At 42.6% G+C, this 21,023-nt stretch overlaps 4 protein-coding genes across 4 annotated transcripts; all 4 read right to left on the bottom strand.

The window, feature by feature from the left end:
* Positions 1 to 9,311: 9,311 nt before the first annotated feature.
* On the bottom strand, positions 9,312 to 10,136 carry LOC311050427 (delta(3,5)-Delta(2,4)-dienoyl-CoA isomerase, mitochondrial-like; the record flags this gene model as incomplete). Its single annotated transcript, XM_084064512.1, has 1 exon — positions 9,312 to 10,136. The coding sequence occupies exon 1, from the start codon at positions 10,056 to 10,058 to the stop codon at positions 9,312 to 9,314; it is 747 nt and encodes a 248-aa protein (XP_083920638.1). The 5' UTR covers positions 10,059 to 10,136.
* Positions 10,137 to 10,486: 350 nt separating this feature from the next.
* LOC311050139 (delta(3,5)-Delta(2,4)-dienoyl-CoA isomerase, mitochondrial-like) lies at positions 10,487 to 11,419 on the bottom strand (the record flags this gene model as incomplete). The annotated part of the gene is made up of 1 exon (XM_084064106.1): positions 10,487 to 11,419. The coding sequence occupies one exon, from the start codon at positions 11,417 to 11,419 to the stop codon at positions 10,487 to 10,489; it is 933 nt and encodes a 310-aa protein (XP_083920232.1).
* Positions 11,420 to 14,168: 2,749 nt separating this feature from the next.
* On the bottom strand, positions 14,169 to 14,993 carry LOC311050821 (delta(3,5)-Delta(2,4)-dienoyl-CoA isomerase, mitochondrial-like; the record flags this gene model as incomplete). Its single annotated transcript, XM_084064987.1, has 1 exon — positions 14,169 to 14,993. The coding sequence occupies exon 1, from the start codon at positions 14,913 to 14,915 to the stop codon at positions 14,169 to 14,171; it is 747 nt and encodes a 248-aa protein (XP_083921113.1). The 5' UTR covers positions 14,916 to 14,993.
* A 350-nt stretch (positions 14,994 to 15,343) lies between these two features.
* On the bottom strand, positions 15,344 to 16,276 carry LOC311050435 (delta(3,5)-Delta(2,4)-dienoyl-CoA isomerase, mitochondrial-like; the record flags this gene model as incomplete). The annotated part of the gene is made up of 1 exon (XM_084064518.1): positions 15,344 to 16,276. One exon carries the CDS (start codon positions 16,274 to 16,276, stop codon positions 15,344 to 15,346), a length of 933 nt encoding a protein of 310 aa, XP_083920644.1.
* Positions 16,277 to 21,023: the final 4,747 nt, after the last annotated feature.

Raw genomic sequence — 21,023 nt, 5'->3', positions numbered from 1 at the left:
GTGAGGACCTATTATATGAAGATAGGTTGAAAAGTGGTGAAGTCGTCCTTTAACGTTTGACATGTTGTGTTTTATATTTGAAAAACATGTTAAACATCCATCAAGATGTGGATTGGGATTTGTGGTTCATAGGAGTATTTTCTGTTTATTGTCATTTCAGTCAACCACATGACATATCCTTTTGGTGGCAATATCATCCTTGTCATGTTAAATCACATAACAATTTCGCAAAATAAATTAAGATGATGTGATACACATCAGTACAATAACATATAAACACAGTATAACAAACAGTTGTTTCTTCACCAAAGCTTGTTCTGTTCTGAAGGAATTTGGAGCAGATGGGGTTTCTATAAGGACTTGATTGGCCAATCTACATGAATGACTCTTTACAAGTGCTATGAATGGTTGCTTAACAAGAGGATAGAGGGACTCTCATTCACACCTTCTGGAATGAATATTGTTGCAAATGAAAGCAAGGCAAGCACAATGGCTAGAAGTTACAGAACACATTTGTAGTATAGATTTTATTTTCAAAAGCAGAAGTTTGTACTAGATGTACTAAGTATGTATTGTGTTTATATTAATTCAGCTCATGCTAGCAGTTATCATTTAGAGAGATACAACATAAGAATAAAACAGCACACCTAAGTCTCATGGCTCATGGACTTAAGAATTGTGATTGTGAACCTGGGCATAATTACTGGGTCTCCCCAGCTCTCTAGTAAACTGAATACAATTATTTAACAGAAAATACATTTGAAGGTGGGTTACACATTTCCATTCAATCAGGAGAGAGAACCACACATGTATCAGCTTGTGCTCCAATTCCAATGTTATTATGTTCATTTGCATTATTGCTTTAGTTATTATTCCGCCCGTTTTCGGATTGGTCAAGCTTCACGTGACATCACAATATGTCAACATTCTGAGCGATCCCACACTGTTTCTTCAGGAACAGTACTTTCTAGTTAAGGTTTCGAGAGCCTATCAGGCTTCGAAGCCTTATTGGGATACTACACTTTCATTAAGGTTTCGATGCCAATAGGCTCGAAGCCTTATTACATCTCTACACTTTCACTATTATTATTATTCTTCCGCCGGTTTTGCCAGTTCTGGCCTAACCGCCTGGTCACTTTTTATGAAATTCGGCAATATGGTAGAGGGCTATGCCAAACGGCGAAAACCCGAAACTCACAACCATTGGCCAAAGGGTGGCGCTGTAGCACTCAATTGAACATGCCAACTTTGAACAAGTACAACTCATGCCCTGTTTGACCCACAGCCATGAAACTTCGATGCACACATGCGTCTCCTCATGCCTAACAACTTTCACTGTTTGACTTTTGACCTCTGACCTTTAGATCTCCCACCATTTCGAATTCTATGAAAAGCAGTAAAAAGCGGTAAAAATCAAACTCCTCCTGGGATTTTTGAGCAATCTGTACGAAACTGTCTACACATGAACTTTGGACCAATGCCGACAGAACTAAGCAAGCGGATTTTCCATAAGTGAAAACGTTAAGCTTTTATAAGCCAATGAAAATTGCAAGTTTTATGACAATTATTCATCAGCCCCTAACACATACATGAAGACTCACATTTGTTTGACACTTTGCAATATTGTAGAGGGTCATTCCAAGTATCACTGAAACCAATCTTACTCCAATTGGTCAAAGGGGGGCGCTATAGCAATTTCTTTTTAAATGCAAACTTTAAACAGGCAAAAGTCATGCCTTGTTTGGCCGACAGCCGTTAAACCTGCTTACACATGTGCCTTGACTCATGAGGAACACATGTATCACTTTGACCAGTAAGCTCTGCCCTTAGATTGTCTGCAATTTTGAGCAGTTTGAAAAACATTTAAATCCAGGATTTCTGAGCAATTTGCGTGAAACTGTGTCAAATACATGTTTGAGGCCCTTTTTCACAGGTTCAGGTGTGTTGGTTCAATAGCTTGATCGCTTAATCATCTGCCTTGAAACCATAGGGTAGCCGGTTCAAATCCCACCTCAGGTAGACTTCATTATAATTGCATTGCACACAACATGACTATATCAATGAATACATGTGCAATTGTTAAAGATGACGAGAAATGCATACTTGAAAGTAGTTATGTTCAATGTATGACGTACTTCATTCGCCCTTTTGTTTTGTTTTGTTGGATTCTCCCTTTTCACTGTCTAAGGCTGTGTATTGGATAGCTCCACCAGTAGAGTGTGAGTCTCATGTGCCGAAGGTCCCTGGTTCAAATCCCACTTATTACAGTTCACATTTAAATTGCATTGTACAAAACATGACCCTGTTAATTCAGACATGTGCAATGTTTAGACAATAACACGAAATGCTTTTGAGAGTAGTTGTTTTTTATGTATGACATACTTTCTTGTGAAAATAGCCGACTTACAATCTCACACCTTCTTAGATAGCAATGCGTTGTGAGCTTGTAGATCGACTATTTTCCACTAGTTTCCATTCCGAAATATATTGAGCAGTTTGAAAAACATTTAAACCAAGGATTTCTGAGCAATTTGCGTGAAAGTGTGTCATGTGTGTGAACTCCCTTTTCACTAGTACAGGTCTGTTGGCCCAATGGCTGAATCATCTGCCTTGATACCGCAGAGTCGCCGGTTCAAATCCCACGTCATGCAGACTTCAACTCAATTGCATTGCACATCGCAGGGCGGAATTTTGATACCATAGTGCACTTGGTGATACAAGCGCGAAATTTGGCACAGATGACCTTCATATGACCCTAATTGATAATCAACCTCTGGCCACGCGGAATTCCTAAGATTTCAAGATGGCCACCACCAGTTTTCAAAATGGCTGCAACTGGGCCAATGTGTTGGACTATATCGCTTTGCTGGGGCTTATTTTAATATAAGAGAATATTTTCTGGAGGTATTCCTACCAAGTAAGTTTATAAATAATAACATTAGGTTCCAATATGGCGGCATATTTTCCAATATGGCTGCCGATAAATTGCAGAAATGTGCATCTGCTTATGGTTTATCCACATGAGCTTGTAGTACATGTATTTGTATTAATTATCATACACAGAATCCATTTATGGAACATTTGAAAGTGATTTATTAGCTTGGTAAAGCTTAGTGCTTACTTTTTGTTTTGTTATTAAGTCATTATAAACACATTCTCATTTACAATGGTGACTGGGCAAGTGACAGGCCAGTGTACTAGCAACTGCAACCACAGAGGGGTGTGCAGATAAGTCCAAACTTAAAGCATTTTCAGTGTCCAGAACATGCTTTTTTACATCCACATCTTGTCAGCTTCTGGCATAATTTGGCAAACAGGACTGCACAAGAGTGACTGGCCCCATATATGTCCTGTTTGGAATGCACTTCACTTGCATTCACTTCCTTGTAGGAACTACTTCTATGAAGTTCTATCGTACATGAGTACTATGAACTCCTCAATGACTTGCATATGTTTATCATTTATTGCAACAGGTGTTGAACCTCATTTGGAGAAGTTGTTTGCCATGCTGACCTTTTTCCCTTTCCATGGAAGGACGAAACTGTGTGGCATCCCCTGAATGCATGAAAGAAGCAAAGACCTGATGACTTTGATTCAATAGCTGATGCAATTTCATGAACGGAATCCATCTGAGATCCTTCCCTCCTTCCAAAGGCAATCCACAGCTAATTCAAGCCAAGTCTTTGAACAAGTGAAACTGTTATGTCAACAATGTCAGCATCTGACACATCATGATTCGCAGCTCAGATACTGACATTGTTGTCATAGCAGTTGCACTTGTTCATATTAAGTAAGTCTGAGACTTATTGTCAGTATCAGCTGAGAACGCAGGGGTCTTATAGACCCCCTGGTATTGCTGAGGTGGAGCGCCACACTCACTGTAGCTACTCATACACTGATCCTGATCGAACCCATGACCATGTGATCCGAAGGTGAAAGCTCTACCGACTGAGCTACCCAGACACAAAGACTTGGCTTGAAAAAGCTGTCGAAGGACCTCAGATGGATCCCCCTTCATGAAAATGCATCAGCTATTGGATCAAAGTCATCAGGTCTTTGCTTCTTTCATGCGTTCAGCAGATGCCATACAGTTCTGTCCTTCCATGGAAAGAGAAAAAGGTCAGCACCTGTTTGAGAAAATATCCCTATATATATCTAAGTTTTTGTATTTATTGGTGAACATATTGAAAAGTCTGTTGCCCTAGGTCATTAAAAAGCTACCAAATCACTTTAAAATGTGCTATAAATTGATTCTGTGTATGGTAATTAATAAAAAAAATACATGTGCTACAAGCTCACGTGAATGTACATTTATGCAATTTATCGGCAGCCATATTGGAAAATATGCCGCCATATTGGAACCTAATATATATTTTTTTTATCTTACTTGGTAGAAATACCTTCAGAACATATTCTCCTATATTAAAATAAGGGGAAAATCAAAGATTTACAGCCCCAGCAAAGTGATATAGTCCAAAATGTTGGCCCAGTTGCAGCCATTTTGAAAACTGGTGGTGGCCATCTTGAAATCTTAGGATTTTTGCGTGGCCAGAGGTTGATTATCAATTAGGGTCATATGAAGGACATCTGTGCCAAATTTCGCGCTTGTATCACCAAGTGCACTATCATGTATTGAAAACGGCAAAATTCCGCCCTGCTACACAACATGATTGTATCAATGAATAAACATGCAATTGATAAATGAAATGCTTATTGAGAGTAGTTATTTTCAATGTATGACGTACTTCATTCCCTCTTTTGTTTTGTTGGATTCTCCTTTTTCACTGACTAAGGCTGTGCATTGAATAGCTTGATCAATACACTGTTATTCTCATGTGCCAGAGGTCCATGGCCGCAAGGACTTTCATGAACGGACCTGGAATTATCCTTATCCTTTACACTGTCTACCCACAAGTCTATAGGTCCCTGGTTCAAACCCCAATTTAACCGGTCCAAATATAATTTACTGAACAAAAATCATGACTTTGTTAATTAATGCATGTTCACTTCTTCTCTCTCGCTCTCTCTCTTACTGCCTCTCTTTCTCACTGCCTCTCTCCCTCTCTCTCTCTCCCTCTCTCTCTCTCTTTCTTTTCTCTCCCTCTCTCTCTCTCTCTCTCTCTCTCCCTCTATCTCTCTTTCTTTTCTCTCTCTCTCTCTCCCCCCTCCCTCTCTCTCTCTCTCTCTCTCTCTCTCTCTCTCTCTCTCTCTCTCTGCCACTCTGTCACTGTCTGTCTGTCTGCCAGTCTGCCACTCTGTCACTGTCTGTCTGTCTGCCAGTCTGCCACTCTGTCACTGTCTGTCTGTCTGCCAGTCTGCCAGTCTGCCACTCTGTCACTCTGTCACTCTGTCACTCTGTCACAGTCTGTCTGTCTGCCAGTCTGCCACTCTGTCACTGTCTGTCTGTCTTCCAGTCTGCCAGTCTGCCACTCTGTCACTGTCTGTCTGTCTGCCAGTCTGCCAGTCTGCCACTCTGTCACAGTCTGCCAGTCTGCCACTCTGTCACAGTCTGCCAGTCTGCCAGTCTATCACAGTCTGCCAGTCTGCCACTCTGTCACAGTCTGTCAGTCTGCCAGTCTGCCAGTCTGCCACTCTGTCACAGTCTGCCACTATGTCACAGTCTGCCAGTCTGTCACAGTCTGCCAGTCTGCCACTCTGTCACTGTCTGTCTGTCTGCCAGTCTGCCACTCTGCCACTCTGTCACAGTCTGTCTGTCTGTCTGTCTGTCTGTCTGTCTGTCTGCCACTCTGTCACAGTCTGCCAGTCTGCCACTCTGTCATAGTCTGCCAGTCTGCCAGTCTGCCACTCTGTCACAGTCTGCCAGTCTGCCACTCTGTCACAGTCTGCCAGTCTGCCAGTCTGCCACTCTGTCACTGTCTGTCTGTCTGCCAGTCTGCCAGTCTGCCACAGTCTGTCTGTCTGCCAGTCTGCCAGTCTGCCACAGTCTGTCATAGTCTGCCAGTCTGCCACTCTGTCACAGTCTGCCAGTCTGCCAGTCTGCCACTCTGTCACAGTCTGCCAGTCTGCCAGTCTGCCACTCTGTCACAGTCTGCCAGTCTGCCAGTCTGCCATTATTCTCGAAACCGCTCATTGCTGCTTGCAGCTATATTTACGGGGACAGAGCTCTGCTCTGTACACGTATTGTTATTGGCAGTATTCTGTCACTTCTTCTTCTTCTTCTTCTTCTTCTTCTTCTTCTTCTTCTTCTTCATGAACTGACCTGTTAAAGGAATTATCATTTCTCTCTCCTGGCCCCATATTATCGCTGCTTGCAGCTATATTTCCATTTCTTCTTCTTCTGCCACTTTTGGCAGTTCTGGCTGAACCGTGCAGTCGCTTTTTATGAAACTCGGCCATATGATAGATGGTCATGAAAAACGATCAAGAAATAATTCTCACAATCTTTCGTCAAAAGGTGGCGCTATAGCACTCAATTGAAAAATGCCAACTTTGAACAGGTACAACTCATGCCGTGTTTGACCTACAGCCATGAAACTTCGATGCACACATGCGTCTCCTCATGCTGAACAACTTTCACACTCTGACTTTTGACCTCTGACCTTTAGATCTCCCACCATTTGGAATTATATGAAAAACAGTTAAAACCTATCTGCTCCTGGGATTTTTGAGTAATCTGCACGAAACTTTTTACACATGAACTTTGGACCTATACCAAAAAACGTTTGCAAAATATCTTCCATAAGTGAAAAAATGAAGCTTTAATGAGCCAATGAATATTGCAGTTTTATGACAATTATTCATCTGCCCCTAACACATACATGCAGACTTACCATTCTTTGAAACTTTGCAGAAATGTAAAGGGCCATTCCAAATATCACTGAAACCAATCTTACTCCAATTGGTCAAACGGGGGCGCTATAGCAATTTTTTGAAAATTGAAACATTAAACAGGCAAAAGTCATGCCTCGTTTGGCCGACAGCCATTAGACCTGCTTACACATGTGCCTTGACTAATGAGGAACACATCTATCACGTTGACCAGTAAGCACCGCCCTTAGATTGTCCGCAATCTTGAGCAGTTTGAAAAACACTTAAACCCAGGATTTTTCATCTATTTGCGTGAAACTGTATGATCTGTGTGATCTCCTTTTTCACAGGTTCTTGTCTGTTGGTGGCTTCTCGCTTAAATGTGTGCCCCACAACCCGAAGGTCACCAGTTCAAGCCTCACTTGGTGCAGACTTCATCTGAGTTGCATTTCACACAACATGACTATCAATGAATACATCTGCAATTGTTAAAGATAACATGAAATACTTAATTGAGTGTTTTTTACATACAGCTGATCTACAATCTCACAACTTTTCAGATAGCAATGCGAGTATGTTTTTTCAATGTATAACATACTTCATTGTGAAAATAGCCAATGTACAATCTGACAACTTTTAATGGTTTGTGAGCTTGTAGATCGGCTACTTTCACTAATTTTGGTTCTGAGGAGATGTACAATTTCTTCATTGGTAAATGGTTTGTGAACGAGTGATCTTAGTGTTAGTGAAACAGGGGCTTGGGTCATGACAGAAGGCAAGAGTTTGTGATCCTCAACAGACAATATCAGCCTGGACAAAGATATAGCACTATAGGTAGTGTTGCAGCTACCTAAGAGTGCTTCATGACCGTAAGGTTGCCGGTTCAAGCCTCACTTGATGCAGACTCATTTAAGTTGAAATGCAAAAAGCATGACTCAATCTATTCTGTTTCCATGGCGCTCTCTCTCTCTCTCTCTTCAATCTATTCCATTTCCATGTCTTTCTCTTCAATCTATTCCGTTTCCATGTCTCTCTCTCTGTCTCTTCAATCTATTCCATTTGTCTCTCTCTATGTCTCTTCAATCTATTCCGTATCTCTCTCTCTCTCTCTCTCTCTCTCTCTCTCTCTCTCTCTCTCTCTCTCTCTCTCTCTCTCTCTCTCTCTCTCTCTCTCTCTCTCTCTCTCTCTCTCTCTCTCTCTCTCTCTCTCTCTCTCTCTCTCTCTCTCTCTCTCTCTCTCTCTCTCTCTGAGGGGTGGCCATAGCTGAGTGGTTAGTGAGCCCGCCTAGGGAGCCAGAGACTCTGGTTGCCCCAGGTACGATTCCAGGCCAGGTCAGCAAATGTGTCGATGAAATTAAATTTGTCCCTGAGCAAGACTCTTAACCCCTAATTGCTCACAGGCACTCATTGGAAACAAGACCGCAAGGACTTTCATGAACTGACCTGTTAAAGGAATTATCATTTCTCTCTCCTGGCCCCATATTATCGCTGCTTGCAGCTATATTTATTATTATTATTCCGCCGCTTTAGGCAGTTCTGGCCTAACCGCGTGGTAACTTTTTATGAAATTCGGCAATATGGTAGAGGGCTATGCCAAACGGCGAAGACCCGAAACTCACAACCATTGGCCAAAGGGTGGCGCTGTAGCACTCAATTGAACATGCCAACTTTGAACAGGTACAACTCATGCCCTGTTTGACCTACAGCCATGAAACTTCGATGCACACATGCGTCTCCTCATGCCTAACAACTTTCACTGTTTGACTTTTGACCTCTGACCTTTAGATCTCCCACCATTTCGAATTCTATGAAAAGCAGTAAAAAGCAGTAAAAGTCCATAGCTTTCTGGGATCTTTGAGCAATCTGCACGAAACTGTCTACACATGAACTTTGGACCAATGCCGACAAACGTGAGCAAGCGGATTTTCCATAAGTGAAAACGTTAAGCTTTTATAAGCCAATGAAAATTGCAGTTTTATGACAATTATTCATCTGCCCATAACACATGGGCAGATGAATTGGTCAACCAATTGGTCAAAGGGGGGCGCTATAGCAATTTTTTGAAAATGCAAACTTTAAACAGGCAAAAGTCATGCCTCGTTTGGCCGACAGCCGTTAAACCTGCTTACACATGTGCCTTGACTCATGAGGAACACATGTATCACTTTGACCAGTAAGCTCTGCCCTTAGATTGTCTGCAATTTTGAGCAGTTTGAAAAACATTTAAATCCAGGATTTCTGAGCAATTTGCGTGAAAGTGTGTCATCTGTGTGCACTCCCTTTTCACTGGTTCAGGTCTCTTGGCCCAATGGCTTAATCATCTGCCTTGAAACCACAGGGTCGCCGGTTCAAATCCCACCTCATGCAGACTTCAATTCAATTGCATTGCACACAACAACCTTGAAAATAAGACAACCACTATGTCACACTAAATGGAACAGAGCCTTAATTAGTATCATTGGTAACACCTGTGAAGGAAGTAAGGAAGGGGCCCAATTCATTCCCAATATGGCTGCTGTGCATAGAGCCTATTGACTCCTGCTTTACAGTTTGGAGAAGGGTATTGTCTTGGGACTCTTCTTCTCCACGGCGGCCTGAGCTGACTTCATGACATCATGCGTCTGAAGCATGCTCATATTCCAAGTGGCCATGTAGTCCAGTCCCTCTGCTACACTGTGGTCTCTGGAGTAAATGAGGTTGACCTTGATTCCCTGTACAGCTACTGGGCTACGACCTGCGATCTCGTGGGCCATTTCCAAGGCTCCGGCCATCATGGCCTCCTTATCAGCAAACACGCGGCTGACTAAGCCACTGCTCTTGGCTTCATCCGCATACATCTTTCTAGCAGTCAGAGCGAGCTCATTCACAAGGCTACGACTGCCGATGACTTTAGGAAGTCTCTGGAGAGTTCCAACATCTGCTGCCAGACCAATATCCACTTCCTTGACCTGGAACCATGCGTCTGGGGTACATAAACAAATATCACAGGCTGTGATCAGGTCAACACCTCCTCCTACACAAGCTCCATGAGCCACTACCACCACAAGTTTTAGGCACTTCTCTATAACAGTGAATGTCTCCTGGTATTTAGCTATGATTCTTCTCAGGTTCCAGGAGGTTCTTGCCATGTCATCCCCCTCTGGTTGAAGTACATCACTGGCCATGTCCATCAAGTCAATACCTGCAGTAAAAGATTTCCCCACACCAGAAACAAACACAACTCTGCAATCTGGGTCTCCAGTAATTTGCTTGAAGCAGTCCACCATCTCACCCCAGAAAGCCCTGTTCATGGCGTTGCGTTTCTCTGGCCGGTGTAGTTCAACATGAGTGATGAACTCAGCTGGATAATCGATGGCTAGGGTGGTGAAGGGAGGGATTGATCATCTCATCAATGGCCTGGAACTCTTCAGGATCCAGAGCTGAGTGGAAGGTGGTCTGCAATCTATCCAACACTGGCCTGATTTTGACCAGCTTGTCAACACCGCCTGGCTCCGGTGAACTGTTATCAGCAAAGTGGAGGTATCTCAAGATTTGCTCAAATCTGTTTACTGACATGGCATTGGCAATCAAATCCAGGCGAAGCCCTTGCTCTGTTGACCAGTACATTCTGCACCGTTGATACTGTACGACTGCCGATGACTTTAGGAAGTCTCTGGAGAGTTCCAACATCTGCTGCCAGACCAATATCCACTTCCTTGACCTGGAACTGACTCCTGCTTTACAGTTTGGAGAAGGGTATTGTCTTGGGACTCTTCTTCTCCACGGCGGCCTGAGCTGACTTCATGACATCATGTGTCTGAAGCATGCTCATATTCCAAGTGGCCATGTAGTCCAGTCCCTCTGCCACACTGTGGTCTCTGGAGTAAATGAGGTTGACCTTGGTTCCCTGCACAGCTACTGGGCTACGACCTGCGATCTCGTGGGCCATTTCCAAGGCTCCGGCCATCATGGCCTCCTTATTAGCAAACACGCGGCTGACTAAGCCACTGCTCTTGGCTTCATCTGCATACATCTTTCTAGCAGTCAGAGCGAGCTCATTCACGAGGCTACGACTGCCGATGACTTTAGGAAGTCTCTGGAGAGTTCCGACATCTGCTGCCAGACCAATATCCACTTCCTTGACCTGGAACCATGCGTCTTGGGTACATAAACGAATATCACAGGCTGTGATCAGGTCAACACCTCCTCCTACACAAGCTCCATGGACCGCTACCAGCACAGGTTTTGGGCACTTCTCTATAACAGTGAATGTCTCCTGGTATTTAGCTATGATTTTTCTCAGGTTCCAGGAGGTTCTTGCCATGTCATCCCCCTCTGGTTGAAGTACATCACTGGCCATGTCCATCAAGTCAATACCTGCAGTAAAAGATTTCCCCGCACCAGAAACAAACACAACTCTGCAATCTGGGTCTCCAGCAATTTGGTTGAAGCAGTCCACCATCTCACTCCAGAAAGCCCTGTTCATGGCGTTGCGTTTCTCTGGCCGGTGTAGTTCAACATGAGTGATGAACTCAGCTGGATGATTGATGGCTAGGGTGGTGAAGGGAGGGGTGGGGCCGCCCGAAGAAGACATAGTTCTGACTGCACTGCAAAGTGGGAGCCACAGACACCTGTTTTTCATGAGAGTTGACTTGACAGTGAACGACAACATTGCATGAAAAATACCAAAACCTTGGCTGGTTATCTATCTCTAAGGCCAAGACCTGCCACAGTGATGTCCAAGCAGAACTTAAACGGAGATGTCTAACCCAAGTGGTTCACAAGATGACATAGTAACAGAGGCTGGAAGAGAATAGGTGGAAAGACTCTGTAGAAAGAAACAGTATCTGGGATGTAAGCCAAACACCCTGGTTAGTAGAGAAGGTGCTGGTGATAGTTTGGAACTGGTTAAAGGTATTGAAAATGTAGTCTTGCTGGAATATATGTTGAAGAATTGCGTCTTGGAGATCATTGAAGTCTCTGGGAATCGTCTCTTATTACCATTGGATCTAAATTTATCTCTGATTTCCTTGCCTTTTATATCATTGGCTACAGTGATTGTGTCATCCCGGTGATGTTTGAATCATTCATATCCATACATGGAGTCCGAACGTTGTTCATGCCCAGAAATGGAGTCTATGTTGTCAGACTTCGATTATTTCAGTTAGCTCCATACATGGAGTACCAGGCATCAAGTGACGTGGTCTGATTCCAGGCATGCAATGCTCATTTGGTATGTTCTTGCACTCTATTTCAATGACGTGACGCGCACGTCGCTTAACACCTACACTGCAAGTCACACAATGGACAATTAATATGCATCTAGGCTTATTCCTATGTTAATTCGCTAGGTGTGTGTCGGGAGCCTTTGAAAACTTTGTTGCAGTGCGGATTTAAAGTAGTTTTAAATCTATGCGTGTGCCTGCATGTGCTCCTGGTCAAATATGTTCCGGCACGGCGTGCAAGGCTGTCCAGTGAGCATTGCACCCCTGTCTGATTCACAGTGGTTCCATAACATCTAACACTAGCAAATATGTGGGTGCGTAACTATGGTGACCTGTCCAGCTATTGTATGATGTGAAAGCCTTTTTACATTGCCATTTCAATGAGTCCAGAGCAAGCCCCCAGAGTTGCTGAGAAACATTGAAGCCCCCAGTGGCCAAAGCTGGAACTGCAGGCGGGGAGAAATACATGCACAAGCAAAACATACTGAGATATATATATATATATATATATATATATATATATATATATATATATATATATATATATATATATATATATATATATATATATATATATAAATATGTAAACATATTATACATACATATATGGTCCTGGCTTTGCCTATTGTAATATAACTGCCTCTCTATGTAATATAAATAGGTAAGACAGAATTAATCAGGAACAGTACTTTCTAGTGTGATACTATCAACATTCTTAGCGATCCCACACTGTTTCTTCAGGAACAGTACTTTCTAATTTTTATTAATGTGTTTCATCACTTCCAATTTCACTTGTTGTCTCCGCCAGGAGACTATGTTTTCACTTTCCGTCCCCCCCCCTCGGCCAAGCTAACATTGGTCAGTCAAGCCTCACGTGACACGTGACAATACATTGAAAGAGTGTGCTCTGATTGGCTAGTGAGACGCATGACGTATAGCGGCCTATAAATAGATGTGTCACTTTGAAAGAGTCTGTGCCTCTTTCAAAGTGAGGTAAGACAGGAATAATCACGAAATGGCTGAGAAATGGCGGAGCAATACATTATGTAGACACACTGGTGTCATCACAATATGTAATATAAATAGCTTAGACAGGATTAATCAAGAACAGTACATTCCAGTACAAACTGAGATCACAGTTGATGACACAGTGCAACTAACTCTTATTATGCAAACTGAAGAAGCTAATCATTGTCTGCAAACCGATGAAGAAGCAAAGGCGCAACGCCAACAGGAGAAGGACAAAGCTAAGAAACAAAGACGAAGAACACTCGCATCTGAAAATGAGAACGAAGACTGCAGGATTTGCACCCGTTAGAGGAAAGGTTGATAAGTCAACGTATTGCCTTCATGAAACTTGTTGGCTTGCCAAGAAGTTGCCAACAAGTTCAAGGCAATCCACGGTAATGCAGTCAATGTGCCATCTGACGTACACACTATCATCAAAGTTCCAATCTTGAGCAAATATTGGAATAAATTCCAATATTTGCTGGCGGAGACTTGTGCTCCGAGGAGCACATTTTCTAGTTTATCCTGCATCCTGTATGGGTTCTCTCTTCTGATTGGAAGGACATTCCATCCTGAACTTATGATGTATCTTCTATCTACTAAAGGGTTGGACCAGGGCACACCTGTTATGGAACAATATTCTATAGCAATTATTGTTATGGGAATACAGAACTATTTGACTCATAACTTACAGTCACCTGCGACTTTAATTAGCAGAACAGTGTACATCCAATCTTAAGACCTGCACTGTCTGTTCTGTTCTGTTCTTTGAATGACTGACTCCTGCTTTGCAGTTTGGAGAAGGGTATAGGCTCTATGCACAGCAGCCATATTGGAAATAAATTTGGCTTCTTACTTCCTTCACAGGTGTTACCAATGGTACAAATGAAGGCTCTGTTCCATTCTGGTCAGGGTGCTGATTTCATGCATGTTGGCTCACTAGAAACACTCAATTCTGGTTCCCAAATGGCCCCTTATGGTGGGTGTGTAACTCTGAGAGGGTCCATTTGGTTCCATTTGTACACTCTCAGAGTTATGGCGGTCCTTGAAAATAAGACAACCACTATGTCACACTAAATGGAACAGAGCCTTAATTAGTATCATTGGTAACACCTGTGAAGGAAGTAAGGAAGGGGCCCAATTCATTCCCAATATGGCTGCTGTGCATAGAGCCTATTGACTCCTGCTTTACAGTTTGGAGAAGGGTATTGTCTTGGGACTCTTCTTCTCCACGGCGGCCTGAGCTGACTTCATGACATCATGCGTCTGAAGCATGCTCATATTCCAAGTGGCCATGTAGTCCAGTCCCTCTGCTACACTGTGGTCTCTGGAGTAAATGAGGTTGACCTTGATTCCCTGTACAGCTACTGGGCTACGACCTGCGATCTCGTGGGCCATTTCCAAGGCTCCGGCCATCATGGCCTCCTTATCAGCAAACACGCGGCTGACTAAGCCACTGCTCTTGGCTTCATCCGCATACATCTTTCTAGCAGTCAGAGCGAGCTCATTCACAAGGCTACGACTGCCGATGACTTTAGGAAGTCTCTGGAGAGTTCCAACATCTGCTGCCAGACCAATATCCACTTCCTTGACCTGGAACCATGCGTCTGGGGTACATAAACAAATATCACAGGCTGTGATCAGGTCAACACCTCCTCCTACACAAGCTCCATGAGCCACTACCACCACAAGTTTTAGGCACTTCTCTATAACAGTGAATGTCTCCTGGTATTTAGCTATGATTCTTCTCAGGTTCCAGGAGGTTCTTGCCATGTCATCCCCCTCTGGTTGAAGTACATCACTGGCCATGTCCATCAAGTCAATACCTGCAGTAAAAGATTTCCCCACACCAGAAACAAACACAACTCTGCAATCTGGGTCTCCAGTAATTTGCTTGAAGCAGTCCACCATCTCACCCCAGAAAGCCCTGTTCATGGCGTTGCGTTTCTCTGGCCGGTGTAGTTCAACATGAGTGATGAACTCAGCTGGATAATCGATGGCTAGGGTGGTGAAGGGAGGGATTGATCATCTCATCAATGGCCTGGAACTCTTCAGGATCCAGAGCTGAGTGGAAGGTGGTCTGCAATCTATCCAACACTGGCCTGATTTTGACCAGCTTGTCAACACCGCCTGGCTCCGGTGAACTGTTATCAGCAAAGTGGAGGTATCTCAAGATTTGCTCAAATCTGTTTACTGACATGGCATTGGCAATCAAATCCAGGCGAAGCCCTTGCTCTGTTGACCAGTACATTCTGCACCGTTGATACTGTACGACTGCCGATGACTTTAGGAAGTCTCTGGAGAGTTCCAACATCTGCTGCCAGACCAATATCCACTTCCTTGACCTGGAACTGACTCCTGCTTTACAGTTTGGAGAAGGGTATTGTCTTGGGACTCTTCTTCTCCACGGCGGCCTGAGCTGACTTCATGACATCATGTGTCTGAAGCATGCTCATATTCCAAGTGGCCATGTAGTCCAGTCCCTCTGCCACACTGTGGTCTCTGGAGTAAATGAGGTTGACCTTGGTTCCCTGCACAGCTACTGGGCTACGACCTGCGATCTCGTGGGCCATTTCCAAGGCTCCGGCCATCATGGCCTCCTTATTAGCAAACACGCGGCTGACTAAGCCACTGCTCTTGGCTTCATCTGCATACATCTTTCTAGCAGTCAGAGCGAGCTCATTCACGAGGCTACGACTGCCGATGACTTTAGGAAGTCTCTGGAGAGTTCCGACATCTGCTGCCAGACCAATATCCACTTCCTTGACCTGGAACCATGCGTCTTGGGTACATAAACGAATATCACAGGCTGTGATCAGGTCAACACCTCCTCCTACACAAGCTCCATGGACCGCTACCAGCACAGGTTTTGGGCACTTCTCTATAACAGTGAATGTCTCCTGGTATTTAGCTATGATTTTTCTCAGGTTCCAGGAGGTTCTTGCCATGTCATCCCCCTCTGGTTGAAGTACATCACTGGCCATGTCCATCAAGTCAATACCTGCAGTAAAAGATTTCCCCGCACCAGAAACAAACACAACTCTGCAATCTGGGTCTCCAGCAATTTGGTTGAAGCAGTCCACCATCTCACTCCAGAAAGCCCTGTTCATGGCGTTGCGTTTCTCTGGCCGGTGTAGTTCAACATGAGTGATGAACTCAGCTGGATGATTGATGGCTAGGGTGGTGAAGGGAGGGGTGGGGCCGCCCGAAGAAGACATAGTTCTGACTGCACTGCAAAGTGGGAGCCACAGACACCTGTTTTTCATGAGAGTTGACTTGACAGTGAACGACAACATTGCATGAAAAATACCAAAACCTTGGCTGGTTATCTATCTCTAAGGCCAAGACCTGCCACAGTGATGTCCAAGCAGAACTTAAACGGAGATGTCTAACCCAAGTGGTTCACAAGATGACATAGTAACAGAGGCTGGAAGAGAATAGGTGGAAAGACTCTGTAGAAAGAAACAGTATCTGGGATGTAAGCCAAACACCCTGGTTAGTAGAGAAGGTGCTGGTGATAGTTTGGAACTGGTTAAAGGTATTGAAAATGTAGTCTTGCTGGAATATATGTTGAAGAATTGCGTCTTGGAGATCATTGAAGTCTCTGGGAATCGTCTCTTATTACCATTGGATCTAAATTTATCTCTGATTTCCTTGCCTTTTATATCATTGGCTACAGTGATTGTGTCATCCCGGTGATGTTTGAATCATTCATATCCATACATGGAGTCCGAACGTTGTTCATGCCCAGAAATGGAGTCTATGTTGTCAGACTTCGATTATTTCAGTTAGCTCCATACATGGAGTACCAGGCATCAAGTGACGTGGTCTGATTCCAGGCATGCAATGCTCATTTGGTATGTTCTTGCACTCTATTTCAATGACGTGACGCGCACGTCGCTTAACACCTACACTGCAAGTCACACAATGGACAATTAATATGCATCTAGGCTTATTCCTATGTTAATTCGCTAGGTGTGTGTCGGGAGCCTTTGAAAACTTTGTTGCAGTGCGGATTTAAAGTAGTTTTAAATCTATGCGTGTGCCTGCATGTGCTCCTGGTCAAATATGTTCCGGCACGGCGTGCAAGGCTGTCCAGTGAGCATTGCACCCCTGTCTGATTCACAGTGGTTCCATAACATCTAACACTAGCAAATATGTGGGTGCGTAACTATGGTGACCTGTCCAGCTATTGTATGATGTGAAAGCCTTTTTACATTGCCATTTCAATGAGTCCAGAGCAAGCCCCCAGAGTTGCTGAGAAACATTGAAGCCCCCAGTGGCCAAAGCTGGAACTGCAGGCGGGGAGAAATACATGCACAAGCAAAACATACTGAGAGAGATATATATATATATATATATATATATATATATATATATATATATATATATATATATATATATATAAATATGTAAACATATTATACATACATATATGGTCCTGGCTTTGCCTATTCTAGCACTGACATCCTCATCCGTTCCTCCGTCCACCGCGATTATGCTTCCTAAGTATGTAAAGCTGGTTACCTCCTCTAGCTGCTTTTGGTCCATGATTATTGGGGTGTTGTTCTTGCTGTTGATCCGTATTACCTTATTTTTTGATGAGTTGATTTTAAGCCCAAGTGAAGCAGCTGCTGTCTCCAGTTTGCCTGATGTTTCCTGCATCTGTTGGTGTGTGTGTGCTAGGAGTGCTAAATCATGAGCAAAATCCAGGTCTTCCAACTGTTCGGTCAGGCTCCACTGTAGCCTATGCCAGTTCGGCTATTGTTCGTTGCTTGTATCATGATCCAGTCTATACAGAGGAGGAACAGGAAGGGCGAGAGCATGCATCCCTGCCTCACCCCAGTCAGGACCTCAAAGGCCTCTGATAGGCATCCTTCATGGAGGACACTACACTGCATCCTTTTGGTAGGTGTTCTTAATAATGCTGATCAACTTTGGGGGAATGCCATAGTGCGCCATCAGTCTCCACAGCATCTCCCGATCCACACTGTCGAAAGCCTTTTCAAAATCTATGAAATTGACATAGACAGGAGAGTTCCATTCAATCGATTGTTCGATGATAACCCTGAGTGTGGCTATCTGGTCTGCACAGGATCTATTATTCCTGAAGCCAGCCTGGTTTTCCCTCAGTTTCCCATCGACTGCCTTTTGAAGCCTCTCAAGTAGGATGCGGTTGAGCACCTTCCCTGGTGTTGAAAGCAGCATTATACCTCTGTAGTTTTTACACTCCCTGAGGTCTCCTTTCTTGGGGATCTTAACAATGATGCCATCTCTCCAATCAATCCGGCAGGCTTCCGGGTGCTTCAAAACGCCACTGAACAATTTCATTGAAATGAATAGCTGGGGGCGGGGCAATCCGCCCTCTAGTTATACTATACCTCTATGGTCAAGAGTCCTCCTGTCAGAATTGTAAGAAATGCAAGAAATTCAGCTTTCTTGCTATCTTTATAAACTGTCAACTTTATCCTACATCCAGCTAAGAAACTTTAGGGAGTAGCAGCCTTACCACAAGCTAGGTCCTAGCTAGAATCTAGGACACAAAGACTCAAGGCCCATGTAACATTCAAACGTTAAAATTATGTAAATTCATAATAACAAACTGCATACCACTGATACTTGTCTAAGTTGCTACTGTATGTTTTTTAGAAAACGGCAAATTAAGGTATCGTGAGGTTTCCTTTTTGTCTATCAGTTTGTTCTTATCGATGACCACATTCTGTTGTTTATTCTGCCTTTCCAGTTTCCTCTGAATCTTCTGGGTCTTTTGTTTTGAACCATAAATTTTGGTTTGGTACATTTCTGGTTCCTAAAATAAGGTTAACAAAAAAGGTTATCTACCACAGAATGAAATGGTTCTTAAGTAAGTAGGTTCTTTGTGGAACCATGTAGCCTTTTAAAGAACCATTTAAGAACCTTTCTTTTTCCTGTGTGAAGTCTGTGAACAGGAGAACTTATATGCACAATGCATGAATTCAATGCATGAATTCAATATCATTATCATAGTTACACCTGTAGATAGAGCTGTTGATCAATGCTATTTTCACAGGCACACGTTGTAAGGGTTACGTTCCGGTTCAAAGGCCTGTTATGAATGTGTCCAAAGATTCAGTCTTGGATGTGTCTCACTAGCGCAAGTTGGTAAGATATGTCCCACAGTGTTCTGCATTATTGTTATTTTTTATTATTGTTAACTAAATATTAAAGCAGGAGTCAGTAGATATCCAAAAGAACAGACACTGTGTCAAAGTACGAGTCTGTAATCCTATATAACAGATCTTAAGACGGGATGTACAATGTTCTCATTATTAACCCTTGTGTGATGGGGAGGAGACTAATATCTAACATGGACAGTGAAAGTCTAATCTCTACTAAATCCTTTGTTTTGTAACCATTGTATTACTAAAAGTGAAATAAATAGATTAACTTCTATAACTTGACTACAAGTGAAGATGTACAATTTTAATGTCTCTTTGACACGTGGAAAAATTGACTTGGAAATCTTGATATACGTCCACGTGAACGTGAGTCAAATGAGGAGTCAATATACATCCATAGAAAACATGATTATTAACAGTACATGTAGTACAGTCAAAGGTTATGCTAAAAGAATAAGTTATGTTACTGGCTGAAATGGTCATTATCACACAGTACTCCTTCACATCTGGACGTGTACATGTATAATATGCCCTGTACGTTTTTAGAATTAAGTTGCAGTATACGTTCATTTTTTAAATTGATTTCACTTCAGTACCTCGAAGACAGTGGTCTGGTTCTGTACAGGACAGTTGTTGTTTTGTAAAGAACAGTCGTCAGTCTGCATAGACCTGGTCAGACTTTTCATTTCAATACATCTTAGGTGTTGATGGGCTGGTTCACCATTTGCATCCTGGGAGATCAAAAGTGGTATCTCATAATACAGGTGTAAATGACAATCATCTACCCTATACTAGAAGGAAATAAAGGCAGTCTAATATACTTATAGTCAAGGGGCCAACACTGACATTTTCACAAATTGTTACTGCCTAAGAAGGTGACCGTAAAGTTTTTGTATTTTTTTCTTCCTACATGTGTCTAGTTTATATTTTGGTATGATACATCTGCCAATCTAGCCTACTGTCATTTACATGTCTCTCTCACCATCATCTTGTTATTCAAGCAGAGCCATTGAGACACTTTCAAGTTTCCTATAGAAACTTAATTCGTACATGATTACTCAAAATTCATTCAGAACAATACAACCTGGTGTAGTTAAGGGACAACTTATTATTATTATTGTGGGATCGCTAAAGCGATCACACTAATGTTATCTTACATATTTGTGGGATCGCTAAAGCGATCACACTAATTGTGGGATCGCTAAAGCGATCACACTAATGTTATTGTCAACAGTGTTTTTTTGGCACCTAACTAGTCCTTCATACTTTTAGCTGCAAACTCCGTTCCAACTCTTCAACGTTCGGCCTACTCAGGACATGTCGGCTTACATTCAAATTTTTGAAATAATTTGTACTTTTAGAGATATTGCACTTTTTACTTCTAAAAAATCCCCATTCATTTCAATGGGGAAATTTATCATCATCCTCAGTCCCCCTTTCACACCCATGTTAACTCTCAATTTTTTTTTTTTTTTCAATTTTTTTTTTCCAATTTTTTTTCTTTAGATTTTTTTTTCCGAACTTTTTTTTTTTCAGATTGTTTTTTTTTTCAGATTTTTTTTTCTTTCCAAATTCTTTCTTTTTTCTTTTTTTTTTTTCCTATTTTTTTTTTACACTATTCAACACTGCCAACACTATACAAACTTTTAACACTAATACTTTAACACCTTGTCAAACCTTTCACACCTTTCAAACTTTTCAAACCTTTAAAACCTTTCAAACCATTAGAACTTTTAGAACTTTTAGAACCTTTAGAACCTTTAGAACCTTTAGAACCTTTCAAACCTTTAGAACCTTTCAAACCTTTCAAACCTTTCAAACCATTCAAACCTTTAGAACCTTTAGAACCTTTAGAACCTTTAGAACCTTTCAAACCTTTAGAACC

This window comes from Gymnoscopelus microlampas (genome assembly GCF_963454915.1).
Source record: "Gymnoscopelus microlampas genome assembly, chromosome: 8".
In the NCBI taxonomy this organism is placed as follows: Eukaryota; Metazoa; Chordata; class Actinopteri; order Myctophiformes; family Myctophidae; genus Gymnoscopelus; species Gymnoscopelus microlampas.
The sequence above is the reverse complement of the archived record's forward strand: the minus strand, read 5'-3'. Positions and strand labels throughout refer to the sequence as shown.